Genomic DNA, 19200 nt, shown 5'->3' with positions numbered 1-19200 from the left:
TTGTCCATTATATTTACCTCTCACAGTGTTATCCTAACATAATAACAATATTAATAAAAAATATAATAATTTGTTGGAACAGCAAATTTGTCTTTTCGTTGGTTTACCTGACATAAGGTTGCCAAAAATCAAGCTAGCATAACTGACCTACTTTCCRCATCTCCGACATTTTTTAAAATAAAAAATATTTTAATGACCTGTAAAATGTGATAAACTTGATCTTGTTGTTTTAGTGTTGACAATTTATGGCAAAAATATTGCATYCCTTTTTGATATTCCTGGCATGACGGATGTTCCCGAGTCAAAACTCAAYGCAYAGCAATGGCACCTGTGYGGAGCACGATAATCAAGTGATGTCCAGTCCAGTAATATMGATCAATGATCCARTCTGCAGGGGGRAGGTGRCCTCCACTTGGCTGCACGGGTCATGTTAACCAAATATTTTCCATATTTGAATGTTTTTTTTAAACAGGACTGGAAAAATCTGAAGGTCATTTGTCATTTTGACAGGTTACAATGAACACTCTTGACCACTTGGTGGCGAGTTCTAATATTAATTAGCGATATTCTCACTTGATGTGTGGCCTCGTTGGTTTCACACAAAAAAAAATGTCCGATGCTGAGTGTCCAAAGCTTCTTCAAAAATCCCAATAATGATAATGGTGTTGATAAAACAGGTGAATCTGGAGTGTTGCAGCAGAGCGCAGATTACATGAGAAGTCATTTGTCYGAGGCAAAAGTCCAAARCCTGCAGCGAGCCCCTTGAATGTGTTCAGACCACAGCAGGTCATCTGTTTAAATGCAATCATTTAATTTCCTCATTTATATGTAGTTAGTGGGACCACAGTTATYTATTTTTGTTACCAGGGATTAAAAGTTACATGTGTTGGTCTGTTTACCTTGTTCAGACTGATTATTATTTAAATTGAATGAAAATAAATCCTACTGAATTGAATTATCATCATTTGAAAAATAGGGTCAACGGTAAAAATGGATTTTTTTTTACTCTGACTTTATTTCACTTATCTGCTCATTGCTGCGTTGTGTTTGCCACGGATAAAAATAATAACGTTACACAGATGTTTTGGGCGACCGCCCTGCAACGACTCATTCAGATTCAAAACCACCTGCATGGTGTTGACCTGAGGGGAGATGAAGCGAGTCTTGTTGAGACTGGACAATGGAGGAACGGCTCGTGACAATGAATACTAGACCCGTTCACTCACATCTCCTGTGTTGAGCCAGTCCAGACTGCTGTGTCATTAACTTGTTGCTGTGATAACAAGACCAGAGGTCACAAACTGAAACTTAGGGAGAGAGGGAGAGAGGGAGAGAGAGAGAGAGAGAGAGAGAGAGAGAGAGAGAGAGAGAGGCCAGTTGAGAGTTGAACGCCCTCATACCTCTATGAGAATCGTCTCCTGTCCTCCTGTTTATAAGGACACAAGGGATTTTTCCAATTTTCTCCCCAAAGCACACAAAAACAAGACTACATTTCACAAAACACAACATTTAATTTTTTATGCATTGTTCACAGCTTCAAATCTGATTCTTAATTTCTGCGTCACTCTTCATCAGGCCACTTAAACAAATTTAAATATGTCTCAGCAACATATTACTCACATCTTCTTCAGAGCTTGTTAAATAATGTTAATTAAAAGCCTAAAAATAGGGTTTTAATGATGCATCCCAAAATGCAATGGTTTAATTAATAGGTAACAGAGAGAATGCAAYACATACAGTTACTGTACACCAGAAACTAATGAAGTTCTAGGTTTTATTTCTCAATTTTTTTTCTTTTTATTTCTTTAAATTAAATGTCTAACAATCKGAGAACATTCAGATAAAAAACTATTGTAAATGAAAATTCCAATATTTCTTATCTCTTTCCAGACCATTTTTCCTAATTTTCCCTTCAGATTTCTCCACACATTAACATGTGCAGCTTTTTCTGTGGTGCAGGATCATCAAATCAGATAACTTTTCTGTTTCCAAACACCTTCCTCTCCATCCCTCTGCATATTAGGACCTGCTGGATGTTCGGATCTGCCGTCTGTCTCAGCACATCAGCAGCCTGACAAACATAACAGGGGCCCCATGTGGAGCAACACAGACTGGATTTAAGCTCTTGGGGAAGACAAAACCTTGACGATAAAATAACAATAAAATAAAAAGGAACCACCTCCTCTAACATCTCTCCTTGTGGTTGCCCCTCGCCATCATCCCATCGTCCCCTTACCCTCCTGCTGCCCACAGCTCGACTGTATGCTGTCGCCTGCCTCCAGTCACAACACCACAAAACAAAACAAAACAAACAAAAAAAAAAAACAGAACAGCTCAGAAGTAGGTGAACAGTTCRGAGTAGGGTGGGTTTTAGTGGTTGATAAAGATGAAGAATGAGGACTGAAGGGTAGAGTGGCAAAAAAATCTAAATGAYAAGGAAAGAGCTGCAGGAAGAATGAGAAAAAATCTGAATAAATGGGTTAAAATGGCAGGAAAAAGATGAAAAAATGAGGAGAAACGCTACACGCCAAGAAAATAAGAAAAAAGATCAAGAGAAACAAGTGGAGTGAACATTTTGGCTTCCTAACATCTCTAACTCTTTCAAACTGCATCAAAAACAAGTTCAGAAACACGTAAGAATTACAAATAAAAACATTAAACTCTTTCACATTTTATTTCTAATAAAACCTTTCAGTTTACATCCTAAAACTTACGAGACAATTTTTCATCTTCTTGGTGGAAAAAAGTTTTAACCTTCACTAAAGAGCATATGTGAGACATGCGTCAAACCCASTGGATCTCTCCTCTTTCCTCTGTGCTTGCACACAGCAGTTGTAGYGACTGAGCTCCCGTGACATCGATACCCCAGCTTGGCTCTGCTGGCAGCACCACGGGCCATCGAGGCTCTAATCCAGAACAGTTTCTCCCTGCAGCCACTCACTTTGTCCCGGCACAAAYACAGCTGCCAGATTCGTGCGACCAGGCGGCTTGTCTTTCAGAAGAGATGGAGGTATTAAATGAGGCGGCTTTCTTCAGTGTAGAGGATATATTTGTGTGTGTGTGTGAAAATGAGAGTATTACTTACGAGTGTGGGAACCCACGAAGGTTTGAGCTCTTCTTACACCTCTCATAATCTAACTTTGGTGCAAACATTTTAGTTTAATGATCTAGAAGAAATGCACGTCGCTCGAAGTATTGCGTAATACATTCTTAAGCAAAGATTTTGCGCAGTCTGTTTGCACTCGGGGTAAGTGTTTGGGATGACAGACAAACAAACAGACATAAGCAATTATAGAATAAGAAAGGTGTATAAATGTTTTGTTTTAAAGCCGTAAGTTATTATTAAAAAGCGCAGAAAAGAAYGTTTCAAAACTGAAAGCATTTACTGGTGAACATACTTTTCTTTTCAATGTCATAAAAAACCTAGCTCACCAGTTTCCAGAATAAATCCTGTCAWTAAAATGTAACTTTTTTAACAATAGTGTTTGTCAAAAAGAAGCTAGGGATCACACTCTAAACAAAACATGGACTGATCTTCAAATGTTTGTGTCTTAAAAGGGGGAGTATTGTGTACAATTGTCTTTTTTTGAGATTTATATGTCATTCTTTCATCAGAAAACAATCCCAAAGTGTTGCTTTGACTCATACATGCATGTTTGAGAAATCCTTGAATCTCCTGTAGCCATGTGGAGCTGCCTAAACACTTGCTGGTACAAAGCTCCGCCTATTTACACAAAGCTCCTCCCTGGAGCWTGGTCTGCAGCGGCRCTCAAGCCCTACAAAACACCTTCCCTGAAGCATTTTTTTGCAGACATGCTGAAGTGGGAGTGTCTGAAACGGTAGGAGGTTCTTAACGAGGCAGAGGTCAATTTTGATAAAAAGTCTAATTTTTTTAAAATAAACAGCACTTTCATAACAGCTGAAGGTAACATAGTTACTGGATTGTGATACAGAATTGAACTATGAGCCTGGGTAATACATACATCTGTTTCAACCTCACTGAGGACTGTCACACATGACTCCGAAAGATATCCATTGTTCATGTTCCCTGTCAAAATCATTTCGAAGATTATATTGGCACAAAGTGCTGTACACGAGGGGCCAAAAACAATAAAACAAATCAACACTAAAAACAAGCAAAAAACAGCTAAAACAGACCAAGGTCTCCAACTGTGTTAAAAGCCAGTGAATAATAATAAGTTTTAAGATTAGTTTTAAAAACAGTCAACAAGGTTGTACTGTCTGACATGTAGAGGTAGCTCATTCCAGAGCTTCGGAGCAGCAACTGAAAATGCTCGATCCCCTCTGAGTGTTCGCTTTGTCCTGGGTATTGTAAATGTTGCCATAAAAAAGGAGAAACTAGAGTTAGTTATTAATTGTACTGTAAATTTTGGACAAACTTTAGCTTGAATGACTGAAGAGGCCAAGGAGGTCAACTTCATTTGCTTCATGATGATGATGGTGATGATTTTGCTGCGTTGTATGAACGGAATGAGTACTTATTCTCCAAACCAGAAAACCAGAAAAGGGAACAAGTTCGCAGTAAAGACAAAAGTCAAAATAAATATTCAACACTTAGTTTATTACAGCTCCCAGTGAGCTGTTTAATATAACAACATGTTTACATTGCAGGTCTTTGCTTCAGTAAATGTTACTGCAGTATTTTATACTGTTCTCAGGCTTGTGGTAAAATCAAATAGTCCTTCATGTGACGCATGTGTTGAAGTGGCTGAAGGTTGTCGGGCACAGGGGGAGACACCCTGTGAGCCTGGCCTCCCGTCGGTGCCAGGCTGCTGGCAAACAACAATGACCCTCTAAACTCAGAGTTAAACATACAGCCGGCCAAGATATCCCACTTGGAGCGTATGTTTTACTGTGTCTGTCACTGAAACATCCAGCTCTGCCTCCCAGAGTTGTTCTCCCCATGGTGCTGAGAAACAAAGAGCAATTTTATTTCACCTGTGCTCTCTTTAAAATCAAAACGACGCTGGGAGCAAACGTGTCGCCRTGTTTGCTCACAGGGTTTGAGGAACACTAACGAAGATAAGAGGCTTCGGCAGCCTGCTTCTTTATGTCAATGTCCTAAATGTATCTGTGCACAACGACAGCACCACAGTGTGTAGCTGTGTGTCAGATATTTGGCAGGAGGGCAGAGCGTTGCCACTGTTTACTGGTTTCAAATCAATTTTTTATCGACCAATGCAGAAAATATTGTGCGAGTGTGCGTGTTCACTGATAATCACGCTGCCACTGAGACGCTGACTGGTGTCACAGTTTTCAGCTGCATTACCTGGTGATGGCGGGGCGGCACGAACATCTGCCGGCTGCTTCGCCGAGTTCAGACGACAGAAAAACAGTTCAAAGTCCCCGAAACAATCTGAACCGTCATGCGCCGTTTCATCACCCGGTGACGAGAGGTGGGTCATGTGATCAATGATTAATGCCGAGCGTTGATGACTCAACACGTGGAGTATAAAGCTGTGCTGCAGATACTCATTTCATTCAGGCATACTGGGAGGGTCAGTTTGAAAGCATCTCAAAGGTTTTATAGTCCCTTTGGGTAGTTAGGTAGGTAGATTTCAAAGTTAAACCAATTGGAACTATTTTAGGAGGGCTAAAGTTGTCAGACAGGTTTCACAGACGGATTGGTGGATCAACATGTTAGTAGGTAGGTGGGTAGGTAAATAAAATATGACAATATTTAAATATCTAACGATAGAGCATTCACAGTTTTTGAGCTGTTTTAATTTACAGAAGTCTATTAAGCTCTTTGATTTCCACAAAACAGCCTCTGATCGTTCAAAAGTCATGGATGGAGTTGACCATCAGAGATGAGAGTTTTCAGAAATGAAGCAAGAGACCAAAGTATTAGGGGTGCAACGATATAAATTCACGATTCGGTTCGGTTCAATACTTTAGWGTCACGGTTCGATATTTTTTCGATACAAAAAAGACAAATTTCCAYGCCCTTTTTTAACTTGAAATTTATTTTAATTAATTGTTACCATTTGTTTAACCTCAAAAGCAGTTTTTTTAATTAAATGTTGCTGAAACAGCAAGTTTCTCAGTGGATCTGCGCTCGACAATACAGCCTAGGTGAAGTARTCGAACACAGATCCACTGATCCTTCAACACAGAGCATCTGCAGAAGACAAGTTGATAAAATTTATTTTAAAAATCTGTATTGTTCGATACAAGTGTGTATTGAACGGTTCTATACAGGTACATGTATTGTTGCACCCCTACAAAGAATGCATGGAGAAGGACTCAGCTGAGTGAAGCACAACACATCAAATGTGTGACTAAACCTCATAAAATTTTCAAAACATGACGAATTAACCAATTTTAGTACATTTTTTGTGGTTATCTGATTTTTTTTACTAAATACAAAGTTACTATGACTTTGAATGTATTAAATAGAGTGTAACATAAGGCTGGGCAATGAATCAATAATATGTAATGCAACAGACACATGATCAATATCAACAGAAAATACGTCTGATAGAATGTTGATTGAACCAGAACCACACAGCATTCTGGGGGATGTAGGCAGAGGAGAGGCTTTAGCTCTGAACCTCTCCCGGCCCAGCTTAGYGAGGCTGGTGGCATCAACTAACTCGCACTCTTTGGTAGGCTAGCAACAAACCTGTTGAGTAACATGTGCAGCACCAGATTTAATCAATAATCAGTAATTATTGATATCAATGGATATGAAATGCTTATATCGTGATACATTTTTCAGCCATAACGCCCAGCCCTAGAGTAACACAGCTTGTATTGCTAATATTACCTAGGCTGGTCAGTGTTTACCTAATAATATGCCTTATGTATCATCACAAATGTTGACAACTGCCTGTTTTTTGTAAATTCAAAGTGCAACAACAGACTCATTTTAAGTGAAAGGTATAAATACTTTTATACAAATATGAACTCCTGCAAACTGACCAATAATGTAAATAAAAAATGTGACTATTTCAAATTGTTATGTAGTGTTGTTATGGATCACTACCAAACCTGCACAAATGAGTCTTCATATGGCTGCAGATCGTGTGTGCATCAGACATGAAGTTGAATCAGTATWATGAGGACTACAGTACAGACAGATACGGTGAAAGACTGCAGCCTACAGCGTGCTGAGAATGTTAGCTCGAATCTGTAGCTATATCGCTGTGATAAAGAAGAATGGCTCGAGCCTCTGCTGCTTTCTTTTATTCATCTCTTCGTCTTTACTTTTGTGTTGGTTTTCYGTTGAGCCTCTAGGGTTTTTTCCCCCTACAACTACTTTAGTTCAGTTCTGCTCCTGCACTCGCCCTGCCTCGTCTCCATCCATCTCTCCACTCAGTCATTCACAGCCTACAGTCAGTCCCTCCATCGCCCACTCCCCACCCCCACCTCCCGACCCGTGCACTCCCCTGCGGTGACTCCTGCCATTGTGAGCGCCACGTTTTCTCTTTCTCTGTCTTGGGCTGCTGTGTGAGAATGGGGTCGTTGTTGCTGTGATGCAGTGTGTGTGTGTGTGTGTGTGTGTGTGTGAGTGTGGTAGTGAGAGTATGAGCTACAACTTGTCCTGTTAAACCAGCTTCACAAACACACAAGTCTACACACTCTGCACTTGTCCTAATTAGAAAATAAATACTGTTGTGATTAAAGAAATGTTGTCAGACARCGTTAAGTTCTCTGGATGAGTTAGGCGTGATTTCCTAACGTCACCAAAACCTAACAACTCRACCCTTTGGCGTCCTTCAAATGTAACTGCAGTCGATTACATTGTCTATTTCAGGGTTGTGCAACTCCGGTWTGTGGACATGAACCTTGCCTCAATGGCAACGATCCAGCTGATTAAAAATACACAAAAACTGATATAAAACAATACGATTCATCCCTGATAAGTTGGYAGTTGTATTTATTTTTTATCTTGAGCACCTGGTCACTTCATAATCATGTTGCATCTACTGTTTGACCATGTGTCTTGTGTTTTTGGAAGGAAGTTGACTCACWGTAATCAAATCTACCTGTGGGAATAAATGAAGTTGACTGGTTGACATCAGAGAACAAATAGGAAGTGGCAGGGGCGGGGTACACCCTGGACAGGTCACAAACCCATCACAGGACCACTTACAAACAACCATTCACTCTCACCCAAAGAAAACCCACGCATGCATGGAGAGAAGATGGTTCCTGGGCTGGAATTCGATCCGGCAACTTTCTCACTGAGAGGCAGCAGCTCTACTAACTGAGCCACCGTGTCGCCTACCTGCTGTCTTTTAATTTGATTATAAACAAACATGTTATCAAAAATATTAATTCATTCAGTGCATGTCTGTCATAAAGTAAACATTTTCATTTACCAATTTATAAAGCTAATGAAATTATTCTGATGTCGCAATATTTGTTGTTCATGTGAAAAGCTGATTAAAAACTCAGTTTATGGTAAATAAAATACTATCTGCTGCAACTACAAGATATTCAATATAGCTTGAAGCTAAACAATCATTTCTAATTTTTGGTTTAATCTTATTTGTCCTCATTTTGAAAACCTTTGGTGAAAACAGCCAGGATGACACAATAAGAAGCTTAAATAATAAATATAACAACCAAATWAAAAAAAATAACGTAAAAGCTGTATTAGAGTAATTATGTGCAACCAGTTTTATATGACTGCAGATTTAAACCATAATAAAATGACACTTCTCAGTTATATTAATGAAAGGTTTATATTTTAAACATGTCTCTATGTGCAACATACATGTTTCTTAGCTACACGCTCATGAAATACTTGACAGACTCGGGTGATGAAAGTATTCCCAGTATTTGGTCCAGTTGGTCAGAGTCTCAGCCTCTGTATCTCTGTGGGATTAGCAGACCCTGACCACAACTCTRTTCCTTTCCTCAGCAGACTCACTCCTAGTTTTCACAGCTCTCTCTCACACACAAACACAACCACTCTGYAGCTTTTAATAACACCAACTACACACCATAACTTTCATCACTAATCTGCTAAGTAGCTATTTTAGCTCGTGCTGAAGTGTCGTTGAGGTCATAGATCAAAAAAAAAAACTGACCTAAATAAATGCTCTGAAATTCTATTATTTTAAAATCTTATTTGGTGATCAAAATACTCRAGCTGCTTACTTGGCAGGGCAGCTTTAAGAAAAGTGGCTCTCACCCTTCGTCTGATTGTTAACTGTGTAAACACAGCCTTCGTTTGAAGCCAGAGCAGTGAAAACAGTAGCTAATGTCAGCCGGGCTCGGACTTTTTGTGTCTCACATTGTCAGCGTGGCCATAAAACTACCAGTTATGTTCTCTCTTGTTGCCGCTTGTTAACAGTAGAATAAAACCAGACAAGAAAGCTCAAGATAAGAGAAAACRTACTTTATATTGCGTATATTTATAGTGTGAACTTCTGTTACAACCTGACAGATCGATCCAGCACGAGTCTGGTTGTTTTTCACGCCAGGTAATTAAGTCGCCTGTATTGTCTTACCTGCAGCTGACTCACTGCTTCTACACAACTGCATATTAAGTTGCACTGATCCTCAGTGGCGTAYACACAACTCCAAGAAGAACCAACAGGCTCATCTCATTTCCAGAATCAAGATTTGTGAACTTGAAGGATTTAAACATTTCAAACATGAAGCTACAGCTGTTAGGAAATTAAAAGATGTATTTTCGGCCATCCTTGACACAAACCTAAACAAACAACTAAATTGCTGAATCAAAGAGTCGAGCTTAACCCAATATGTGTTTAACTTTGTTGTTGTTTTGCTTTCTTTCTCTCTTTACCAGGATCAAACCTAAAAGCTGAATTGAGTAATCTGCTGGTCCTTATTTATACAAATCAAGGAGATGKAGAAAACACCAGACTTCAAACTTTCTAACGTCAAATAACAGASAGAAAATGGATTGCTGCGCAAATGATGAAATATACAAATGCAAGAAGAAAGAAAAATGAATATACAATGTTTATAACCTACATTGTTGGTTTCATCACCATTTCCCAACATTTGTGATACTTTTTCATAAAAACTATCACCTTTAAAGCATCTTATAAATAATATTTGGCTAATTAAATGCTTTTTAAACATGCTGTATAAAACTCTGTTTTGTAATTGAATATTAAGGCTGCATATTTAATACCAGAAAAACTTGAAATGTGCAGTATTGTTGTTCAATACTGCAATGACAATACCACTTCTGTTCTGTCACCATGGTCATCTAAACCAGGTGTGTGCATCGAGGCAGGTGAGAGTCTTAGATTGACCAAATATCTGAATACACGGTASTTGAAATGTAATGATTGATGATTTACTGCAGTTCAAGCTGTCCTTTGCCATACTGATTTTGCAATGACAGWAATTTTTCAGCATCCTGTGCAGCCCTGTTGAGTATACAGGTGAGTCAAAAGACACAAGACACCCTTTTGTTTACATAGCTGAATCTCCCAGCAAGCAATGAGTGAGCGAACCTTTCTTTTAAGCTATGTCCAGAACATGGCTGCCGTCCTGAAAGCCGCCATATTGGATCAAAACAAAGAGGGTGTCCTGTGACTTCTGACTCACTCTGTATTATAAGCCACCCTTGGCAACACAAGGAGCAAATATCCTGATATTCATAAGTGCCAGGAGGACTGCGACCAGTTATASATCGGGGAAACAAAGCAGCCACTGTTCAAAAGAATGTCCCAACACAGACGAGCTACATCTAATGGCCAGAACTCTGCAGTTTTCACTCATTTACAGGCCAGCGGTCACTCTTTCAGAGATGAGGATGTTCTCATTCTTGATAGAGAGGAACGTTGGTTTGAGAGAGGAGTAAAAGAAGCCAATTTTGTGAAGAAAGACCGTCCATCATTAAACAGAGGTGGAGGCCTCCGTTTTCAGTTGTCCCCCTCCTACAGTGCTGCTATTGCCAGTATCACTCCACCCCGTTAACAATAGGTGTTAATTAGGTGTCAACGATAGCCATGTGATGTGAGTATCAGTCACATGGAGGCAGTGCTTAAAAGCCTGAGTTTCACCTGAAACTCTCAGACTGAAGAAGTCTCTTGGAGGAGAGACGAAACGTTTCATTAGAGAAGAACCCGTCCAGAAGACCTATACAATTTTTTTCTTTTTGATTTTTTTACCTGGATTACTGAGATGCATCAGGATATCCTGATATATATATTTTAGAAGGAAACAATTCGTTGAATGCATCATTGTAGAAAAAAGAAAAAATCTATCACCATTTTACATCAGCCGAGGGTCATCTGAGGAATGGCACGAAGCAGTATTGGCTTTGCTAATACAGGAAATAAGCTGTGAGCCTCTTTTTAAACCCACAGCTCAGTCAGGGGTGATCTGACCTATTGCCTGTCCACCTGACAAACGAAATAGTTTAAATGCAATTCATTTTTACTGTACCACAAATACACTAGTTCCTACCATATAATGGTGCATTTTATTCCCACACCTCATTCAAGTCAAACCTGTACTTAAATGGTTTGCATCATTGATCATCAGGACTCTTTGGCTTGGCTGCAAAGCTTTCAGACCCGTGCATGAACACACAACACATTAAGTGTAGCTTTAATTGCTAACTATGGCTATCTGCCAGCAATTGTGCTTATGTGGATTTGATCAGCAATTTTGCTTTGAGTCTGTTTGTTTCACCCCAAATGATGAAGACTGGAGCCCTTTGCTTTGAGAAACCAAAAGCTGATCYAGGATCAGAGTGCCAGGTCAAGCGTGACTAAAGAGGAGATAACCTGCCGGCCTACGAAGACGCTGTGATGTCACTCCACGGTGGTCACAGTAATTAGATTATCTCTGTTACGGTCAGAGACTCAGTCACAAATACTTACAGGCTTAAAAATACCAACTGAGGCAGGATAAATTTAGAAGAAAACATCTGAACGGAGCCAAAAATAAGACTGTGTAGTCGAGAGTTTTAGCAAATCTTCAAAGATGCACTGACTCCATCTGAAGTTTCAAGTTTTAATTGTTCTTTTTTTTTTACCCTTCTGGAGAGTTGAGATTGTTTACTGAGCTCAGAAGACAGCTGACAGAAGACGAAGTAAGAAGCTTGGGGGCCCAAGCTGCTCGGTAACTGCAGCGATGCCAAGTGGTTGGTGGATTGAAGGGGACACCTGAGACCCGCGCACCTGAACAATGCGCTGAGGTGTAACCCTAAACGGAGATGAACCCACTGTTTGTCCCCCGCGCTCTCCTTCTCTTGTTCACCGCCATCAGTCTACTCTCTCGTTTCATACGGCTCTGCTCTCGCTGGTTCGTGAGCTTTCTACTCCAGCCCGGTCTTTTGAGTCTCGCTTCACTAAATCTGTCTCACTGTCTCCCCCGAAGGCTTCACCCTTCAGGACATCACCATGCTAATGCAAACAGTGYGAGGGTGAGTCATGAAACCAGAATAATTAATTAGCACCCACACATTTTTTTACATTTCTTCCCCTCCTATATCTATCATCCAGAAAGGGATAAAGTCCACCTTGAGACGTTTCTGCTATTTTGAGTTGCCACTTTCACATGTGCAACTCTCTAAAGAATGGGCTGGCGTTTTGACAGCAGCTGTATGACTCAGTGACACAGCAGCAGAGCYCATGTCGCCACAGGAAAAGGCAGTATTATGGTGCTGTTGCTAAGGCTCTGTTGGGGAAAAAGTAGGTAGTATTGTGGACAGATAGATTCAAACAGGAAGGAAGGAGACAGGAGAAAGTTTTAGTATAATCCTGACAGAAAAGCTTATAATGCTGGACGCCTTTTGTTGAGAAATAACAGCGTTATAACGGTTTTCGTCAATATCACCCTCTGTCACACTCAAATTATGTTCTGAACGACTCTCAGCTACTAACACACCAAAACTTAACTGAAAAGCTCTACAGTTGACTGAGCTACACTCATTTTTGTGTCGTGGATTAGCTGTGGAGGACATCTTGATTTCGATTGACTGCAGAAGTTAATCTGTTGTAGATGTACCATTGATTTCCTACATGTTTGATCATAATCTGTCCAATAGTTCATGAGATATTTTGCTAACAGACATGCAAAGTCAGACCCAAACCATCGCCCACCTTTGCTTTTTGACTATAATTAAGAGGATGAGCAAGCTGCTGTCTCACCCTGTCTTTAGTCAGCATCCCGCTCTTTCCACACAGATTCTTGCATCTTTTCTCTCCCATCAGTCCCATTTCCTGCTAAAATACACCCTGCGTGAGCCACACATTAAGACATGTTTGCTGTGTTTCCTTTCTTTGACGCACCAACAACTGCAACTGCGTCTTTAAACAGCAAGTAGCACAAAGGACCAAAAATAGCACAGTGGGTTGCAGAGCAGAACTGCTCTCCTTGAGGAGGAGGATGAAGAGCAGGAGGAGGTGCAGGGAGGGATAACAGGGTAAAGATGGCAGGGAGGGACAAGGAGCCTCTTGTAAAAAACAGTGTAYAGTTTTTACATTGAAAGTTGGTCCACATACATAATATGAAAAGTCCATACATCCTAATATACGTGGAATGGACTGAAGCTGCTCGTAGCACATGGACCACCCTGTCTCCTCTCATACATAAAAATGCTAATTAATATAAATACATGGCAGGCTTCCATCTAAAGTGCACAAGCAGCAGCTGAAGAGTGCCTTGCTCAAAGGCACAGTGGGGCAAATGAGGGTGGAGGCAGATGTGGATGCTTTACCTTTACCACCCAAAGTTTTTGTATCAATCCAGGGATTCAAACCTGCAGCCCCCCTCCGCCCGATTACCTTCTCTAACTTCTGAGCCACCTTTATTTCACCAAGCAAAACATTATAAAAAATTTTCTTATTTACAACGTTAGCCCCAGAATAAAGTAGAAACCATACTTGGATATTTAAAGTTCCTTCAAACAAACGTTTACCAAATATCAAATTAGAGGACACTTAGTTTAAAGGATGAACCGAGCCAAACCTGTTTGAATAAAACTTAAAGGAACGCATATTTCCTGACACATTATATCTCACACATTATATATCAAAGTTTTAAACAAAGATTATGTATGATCTGTTAGTGCTCAGAGTATGTTTTGGGAATGAATCTCAGCTACTACCACACCAAATATCAGCACAATTTGTGTATAAGTGGCATTTTTCTGTTTGCTAAGGCTGTTTAGCTGTCAGCCATCTTGAATCAAATTTACTTTCAAAGTAAATCAGTTATAGATCCATTACTTTTTGAAATCTTTGTTAAAGTCTGTGAAGGTTCATGACATATTTTGCTCTCGGACACAAACGATCATATGAGTACCTGCCTTTCATGCACTTATTAACCATATTTTCACAGTGTGTGCTTGTTTTCCATGTTTTCTGTAACATTTGTTCATTTAATGGAGACAAAACCTGCCAGAAAAAGATTCCTGAACTCATTTTCATCAAAAATGCATATAACATCTCTGTTCTACCAATTTATCATTGTTGACCTTCTCAGCTGTAAAGTTAAACCTAAAGAAGACATTACAGCTGAAACCTAAGAAACCAGAACTCGGTCCAATGTCAACATGACCTGAGTAAACATCATCCATCAGGTGATGGATGATAAAACAAAAATAAAACAGGCTTTACTGTCCAGGAGGGAAACTAGTTCAGCTTTGAAGTCAACACGTCAAACAGCAACTTCACTAAACTCAAAGAGTAAAAAAACWAAAGTTACTCTTTAATTCTTGATGACAAGTTATTATGCAAAATTAACTTCTTTGAGCTTTATATCATGTTATTATGTCATTTTCTCATCAAAAACACACTCAAACTGTTGCTTTGACTTATTATTGCACAACTGAGAAATCYTTGAATCTCCTGCAGCAGCAATGTGGAGCTGCCTGAACGCTTGCTGGTACAAAGCACCGCCTATTTGTACAAAGCTCCTCCCTGGAGCTCTGTCTGCAGCCGAGCTCCTGCTCCACAGARCACCCCTCTCCCAAAGCATTGTTGTGAAGGCGTGCTGAAGCGGGAGTGTCATAAACGGTAGGAGGTTCTTCGACAGAGGTCAATTTCAAGGTGTTTAGATAAGCTATGATGCAAAGTCAAATTTAGTTTTGAWAYAWACAGTATTTTCATWACAACTGAAGGTATGCCCAACCCTATCACCTGGTTGAATAAAACTCAAAGAACTTTAAAATCACACTGATCGTTTATCTGGTAACAAGTATTTGTACAAACAGAATTGACAGAACTGACAGAGTTAAAATTGTCTTATGCAGTACTTACTGTTGCTGGACTTGAGGTCTCTGTGGATGATGGGTACGAAGGCCTGGTTATGCAAGTAATTCATCCCTGTTGCAATCTGCACAGCCCAGTTCACCAAAACTCTAGGGGGAACCTTCTTCCCAGCCAAGGCCCGGTTCAGAGCCCCGCCCCTGGCGTAYTCCATCACCAAACACAGGTTAGGCTCCTTCAGGCAGACCCCACGCAGRGCAATGATGTTGGGGTGTCGCAGCATCCAGAAAAGCCTGGCCTCCTGACGMACGCTCTCCGCCGTGACGCTGATATCCTCATCTGGATCCTGCCGGGCCGCCTTCACCGCCACTTCCTCTCCTCGCCACCCCCCTTTGTACACCTTCCCAAACCCACCGGCTCCTATCACTTCCTCCAGGAGCAGTTCTGAGAAGTCAATTTCTACAGGGGAGCCTCCCACGCCGCCTGCCACCAGCTGGTAGTTGGTGGCGTCTCCTCTGGTGACGTAGTTGCTGGGAAAGATACCCACCTTGTCCTGGATCTTTCCCGTCCACCAGCCCTCGTCCCCCGACACTTTGGAGTCTTTGGAAAGGACCTCGAGGAGGTCTCCACGTCTCAGGGTCAGCTCCTCGTCCGCCGTAGCCTCGTAGTCAAACACCGCCGTCCAGTACGGGTTGGGGTTGCTCACCCGACACCGGTGACCGGGATGGGAGTCCGGGGAGTCGAAGGAGGAGCGAGCGGAGGAGTTCCAGCTGTTGCCGTTCTCCACCCGCACGACTGGGGCGGGAGACATTGGCGGCGGAGGGGTCATGTTTGGGGGCATGGAGGAGGTGGAGTTGGTGGAGGATGGGGGCCCAGGGGGGATGAGGCAAGGGGGAGGTGGTGAGCAGCAGCTCCCGCAGCTGGTGCAGGACAGGGGGGCTGCTGTGGTGCTCGCTCGGCCGTAYGGGTTCATAGCAGCGTCAACTCAGGCGCAAAATCCATGCGGGGCCCATCGACGAAGACYGGGTGTCCTCGGCCACCAGACAAGAGGATGGTGGCGATCAGAGACTCAGGGAGCAGGGAACACACCCCACCATCACCACATGTCGAGGCTGAGTTTGTCCCAAACAGTATGTGGAAAGTAGCTTGTGTTCCCACCAGGCAGGGTCGCTCATCGGGTCAAACAATAACGATCCACCAGAAAACTATGTTCCATGTACAAATACGTCCTTTAGAAAACTGAAACAAGTTCTCAAAGGAGGTGTAGAAAACAGCAGCAAGATCTTTAGTGCAGTTGTCTTGGTTCAGTGATGATATTCAAAACAATAATTCCTTCACAATAAGAGTCTTAACTCAGATATTTGGAATCTAACGGAAGTCAAGTCTGAGCTCTTCTTATTTTAATTACTGCCTTTTTGTGTAGTTAATATCAGGACAATAATAATCAACTCTGAAAGCGCTGAGGCAGCTCTACCAGCTGTCAGATCAAATTTAGGATGGAAAATGAACTATTAGGCTGCCAATAATAATAAAAAACGAGCATGAGCTGAGTAAAATCCTCTGTGCAGGGGTCCTCATTATTTTTCATCCATCCGATGCACCTCCCCCGCCAGCCATCTCCATGAATATGAGCCGTTTTCTCCTCTACATTTATTGTGTGTTGGAAATATCCTCGGATGTTCGCCCTACATCCCCACAAGCTGGTCCAGGCTAAATCCTACATGCATGAGCCGGTTCTCTGAATAGCCTTTGACAATAAGACAAAAATAAATAATAAAAATAAAAATAGGTGGGGGTGGGTGTGTTCATTTTAAGACTGCTGAGGAATTACAGAGACAAGCTGACAGCTGCAGGGTGGCAGGTATTCAGTACAGGGGATGGAAAGTGGCACCATACTCAGCATCAGGTCTGAGCACAACAAAATAATAATAATAATAATAATAATTTAAAAAAAAAAGAAAACTCGCCCCTTTCTCTCAGTGCAGCGGCCTGTTTCAGTCTGCTCCTCTGTGAGGGCCACATCCGTGATGGAAAACAGGCTCTTCTTTACTGGAGGCAGAAATAATGGTAGCATTTGTCATTATCCTGCTGCTTTCCGAGCACCCCTGGCTCTCTCCAGGCAGGATGCGTGGGGGTTGGATGTCTTTATAAGAGCTGGTGGTAGTAAGGTGGAATATTGTCAGAGAAGATGGAAAAAGGCGATGAAGAGAACCACTGTCTCCATTTTTTCTTTACATCAKACACCCCATCCCAATTAGAATAAGAATAATAAATTACGTTTTATGCAATTGTCTCCTCTGCTTCTATCAGCTTTATTTCAATACGTAAACATTTAAGGTTTACTGTAATCTAACCTGAACATTGAAGGTAGCGACATCCACTGACTTCGACGTATTTCGGCGGTTTACATCCGCTAAAGAAAAAAATAATAATCCAGACAGGTTTTAAAAAAGCGCTCCCTGTAGTCCCGGTTTTTGTCGCTCAACTAGAGCTCCTTCGTGTCCAAACAGGCTCCGAATGAAGAGACGCACCATTTCGAGCTCCAGGCTGCCCGTCTGTCAGTCTCTGTGGGGCTGGGTTTCATCCGAACACACCGGCTCCCCGTTCGCGTCCGCCTGAGAGTCATCTGGGATCCGCTGATCTGTAAACCATATAGATGGGTCGCAATGGGCAGGCTTTCCTCAAGTTTATAGTCGCAGATCGGCGGCACCGCCCACCTCAAAAAGCCTAGAGAAGAGCCTATCGAACAGATTTATGGGTAATGTAGTCTTTTAAGAATCTCCTCCTGACCTACATCTTTCTGGAAGCTGAAATAACCACATAACTAACAGTAGCATTATGAAGGATTCGTTTGATTAAAAACAAAGCCTACTTAATTTAGTCTTCAACCTTTGTTAGATATTATGTTAAGTTAATATTGCTAAAGTTTGGCAAATTGATGCTAACATGGTTGAAAGGAGAAAGCTAATTTATCCTATTGTGCAGTTTATCAAAAGATTAAAATGTAATAAATCAGTAAAACTTTATGTATTCGCACCGAATAGTCTCAAAATGGTCTTAAAAACCCACCTGGCCATAACTGTTTTAATTTCTTGCCTTAGATGTAAATGTAAGCACCTTTTCAAACTATAAATACTGACCTCTTTCCTGAATTTAATACTATTGAAAATGTAGAAGCTGGTGTAAATATAATATGATTTAAATTCTTAATAACGTCAAAATTAATTGTAATTCGAGAGACATTTTAGAGATTAACCATAGACATGTTTATGAGTTTACAATACTCGGTCACACATTAATTTGTTTGTGGTCTATACTGACCCCTAGTGTTTTTTATGAGTTGTACAAAAAAAAAACATTTAATTGAAAACGTGTTGGACTATATGTAATCTACTATTATCTTTATCTACAGAGACTCGTTTTTCCTGCTCCAAATGTTAGAACTGAACCAGAGGACTTCTCTACGATTTGGGTTGATTTTATTAAATAAAACATGCACATTTATGCAATTAAAGGAGTTGTTCAATAACGGTTTAAAAAGAAATGTATTAGTTGTATTTCAGAAATCAGGATATTTCATTTCATTACAAATATTAAGCTCCCTATCCAAGCATGACATATTGTTTTCAGCTTTTCGAAAACATATTTTACACATAGATTTTTTTGTAAGAACATAACTTTTACTTTAGTATTTTTGCCCCAATTTTATTTTTTTTCTGAAATTTTACGACACAAAACTTATATCATTAGTTTTGACCTGTCCAGATATAAGCAACAAAGTGCGTGTTTTAGATATAATAAAGAGAAACAATTTTTATTGACAGAAGTTCACCGTATGTAACTGAATTAAAATATGACCCTAGCAGTCATTTTCAGCTGCAACAATGAGATGCAAGAGATTGACTCAATAATTGATGTGCAGATTTACTAGAAAGCAGTTATTTAATACAATTAGAACATATGCTTTTAAAGATAATTTCATTAAAATGTTTTCTACTTATGATTGTTAGATACCTAAACATAT

General features: G+C 40.6%; 1 protein-coding gene across 2 annotated transcripts in view; it reads right to left on the bottom strand.

The window, feature by feature from the left end:
* The window catches only part of map3k10 (mitogen-activated protein kinase kinase kinase 10), a 37905-nt gene that overhangs the window by 16819 nt on the left and 1886 nt on the right, over positions 1-19200 (bottom strand). The window contains exons 2-3 of one of the 2 annotated variants that reach the window (XM_014022838.1): positions 17531-17817; positions 15228-17330 (exon numbers count right to left, since the gene is read on the bottom strand). In XM_014022838.1, coding sequence (XP_013878292.1) covers positions 15228-16149 — 922 coding nt within the window. In that variant the 5' untranslated portion in view covers positions 16150-17330; positions 17531-17817. Of the gene's footprint in view, positions 1-15227; positions 17818-19200 lie in introns of both variants that reach the window. The other variant, XM_014022837.1, reaches the window with a different exon arrangement.

The sequence above is a fragment of the Austrofundulus limnaeus genome, unplaced genomic scaffold, assembly GCF_001266775.1.
Source record: "Austrofundulus limnaeus strain Quisiro unplaced genomic scaffold, Austrofundulus_limnaeus-1.0 Scaffold344, whole genome shotgun sequence".
Lineage (NCBI taxonomy): Eukaryota > Metazoa > Chordata > Actinopteri > Cyprinodontiformes > Rivulidae > Austrofundulus > Austrofundulus limnaeus.
The sequence above is the reverse complement of the archived record's forward strand: the minus strand, read 5'-3'. Positions and strand labels throughout refer to the sequence as shown.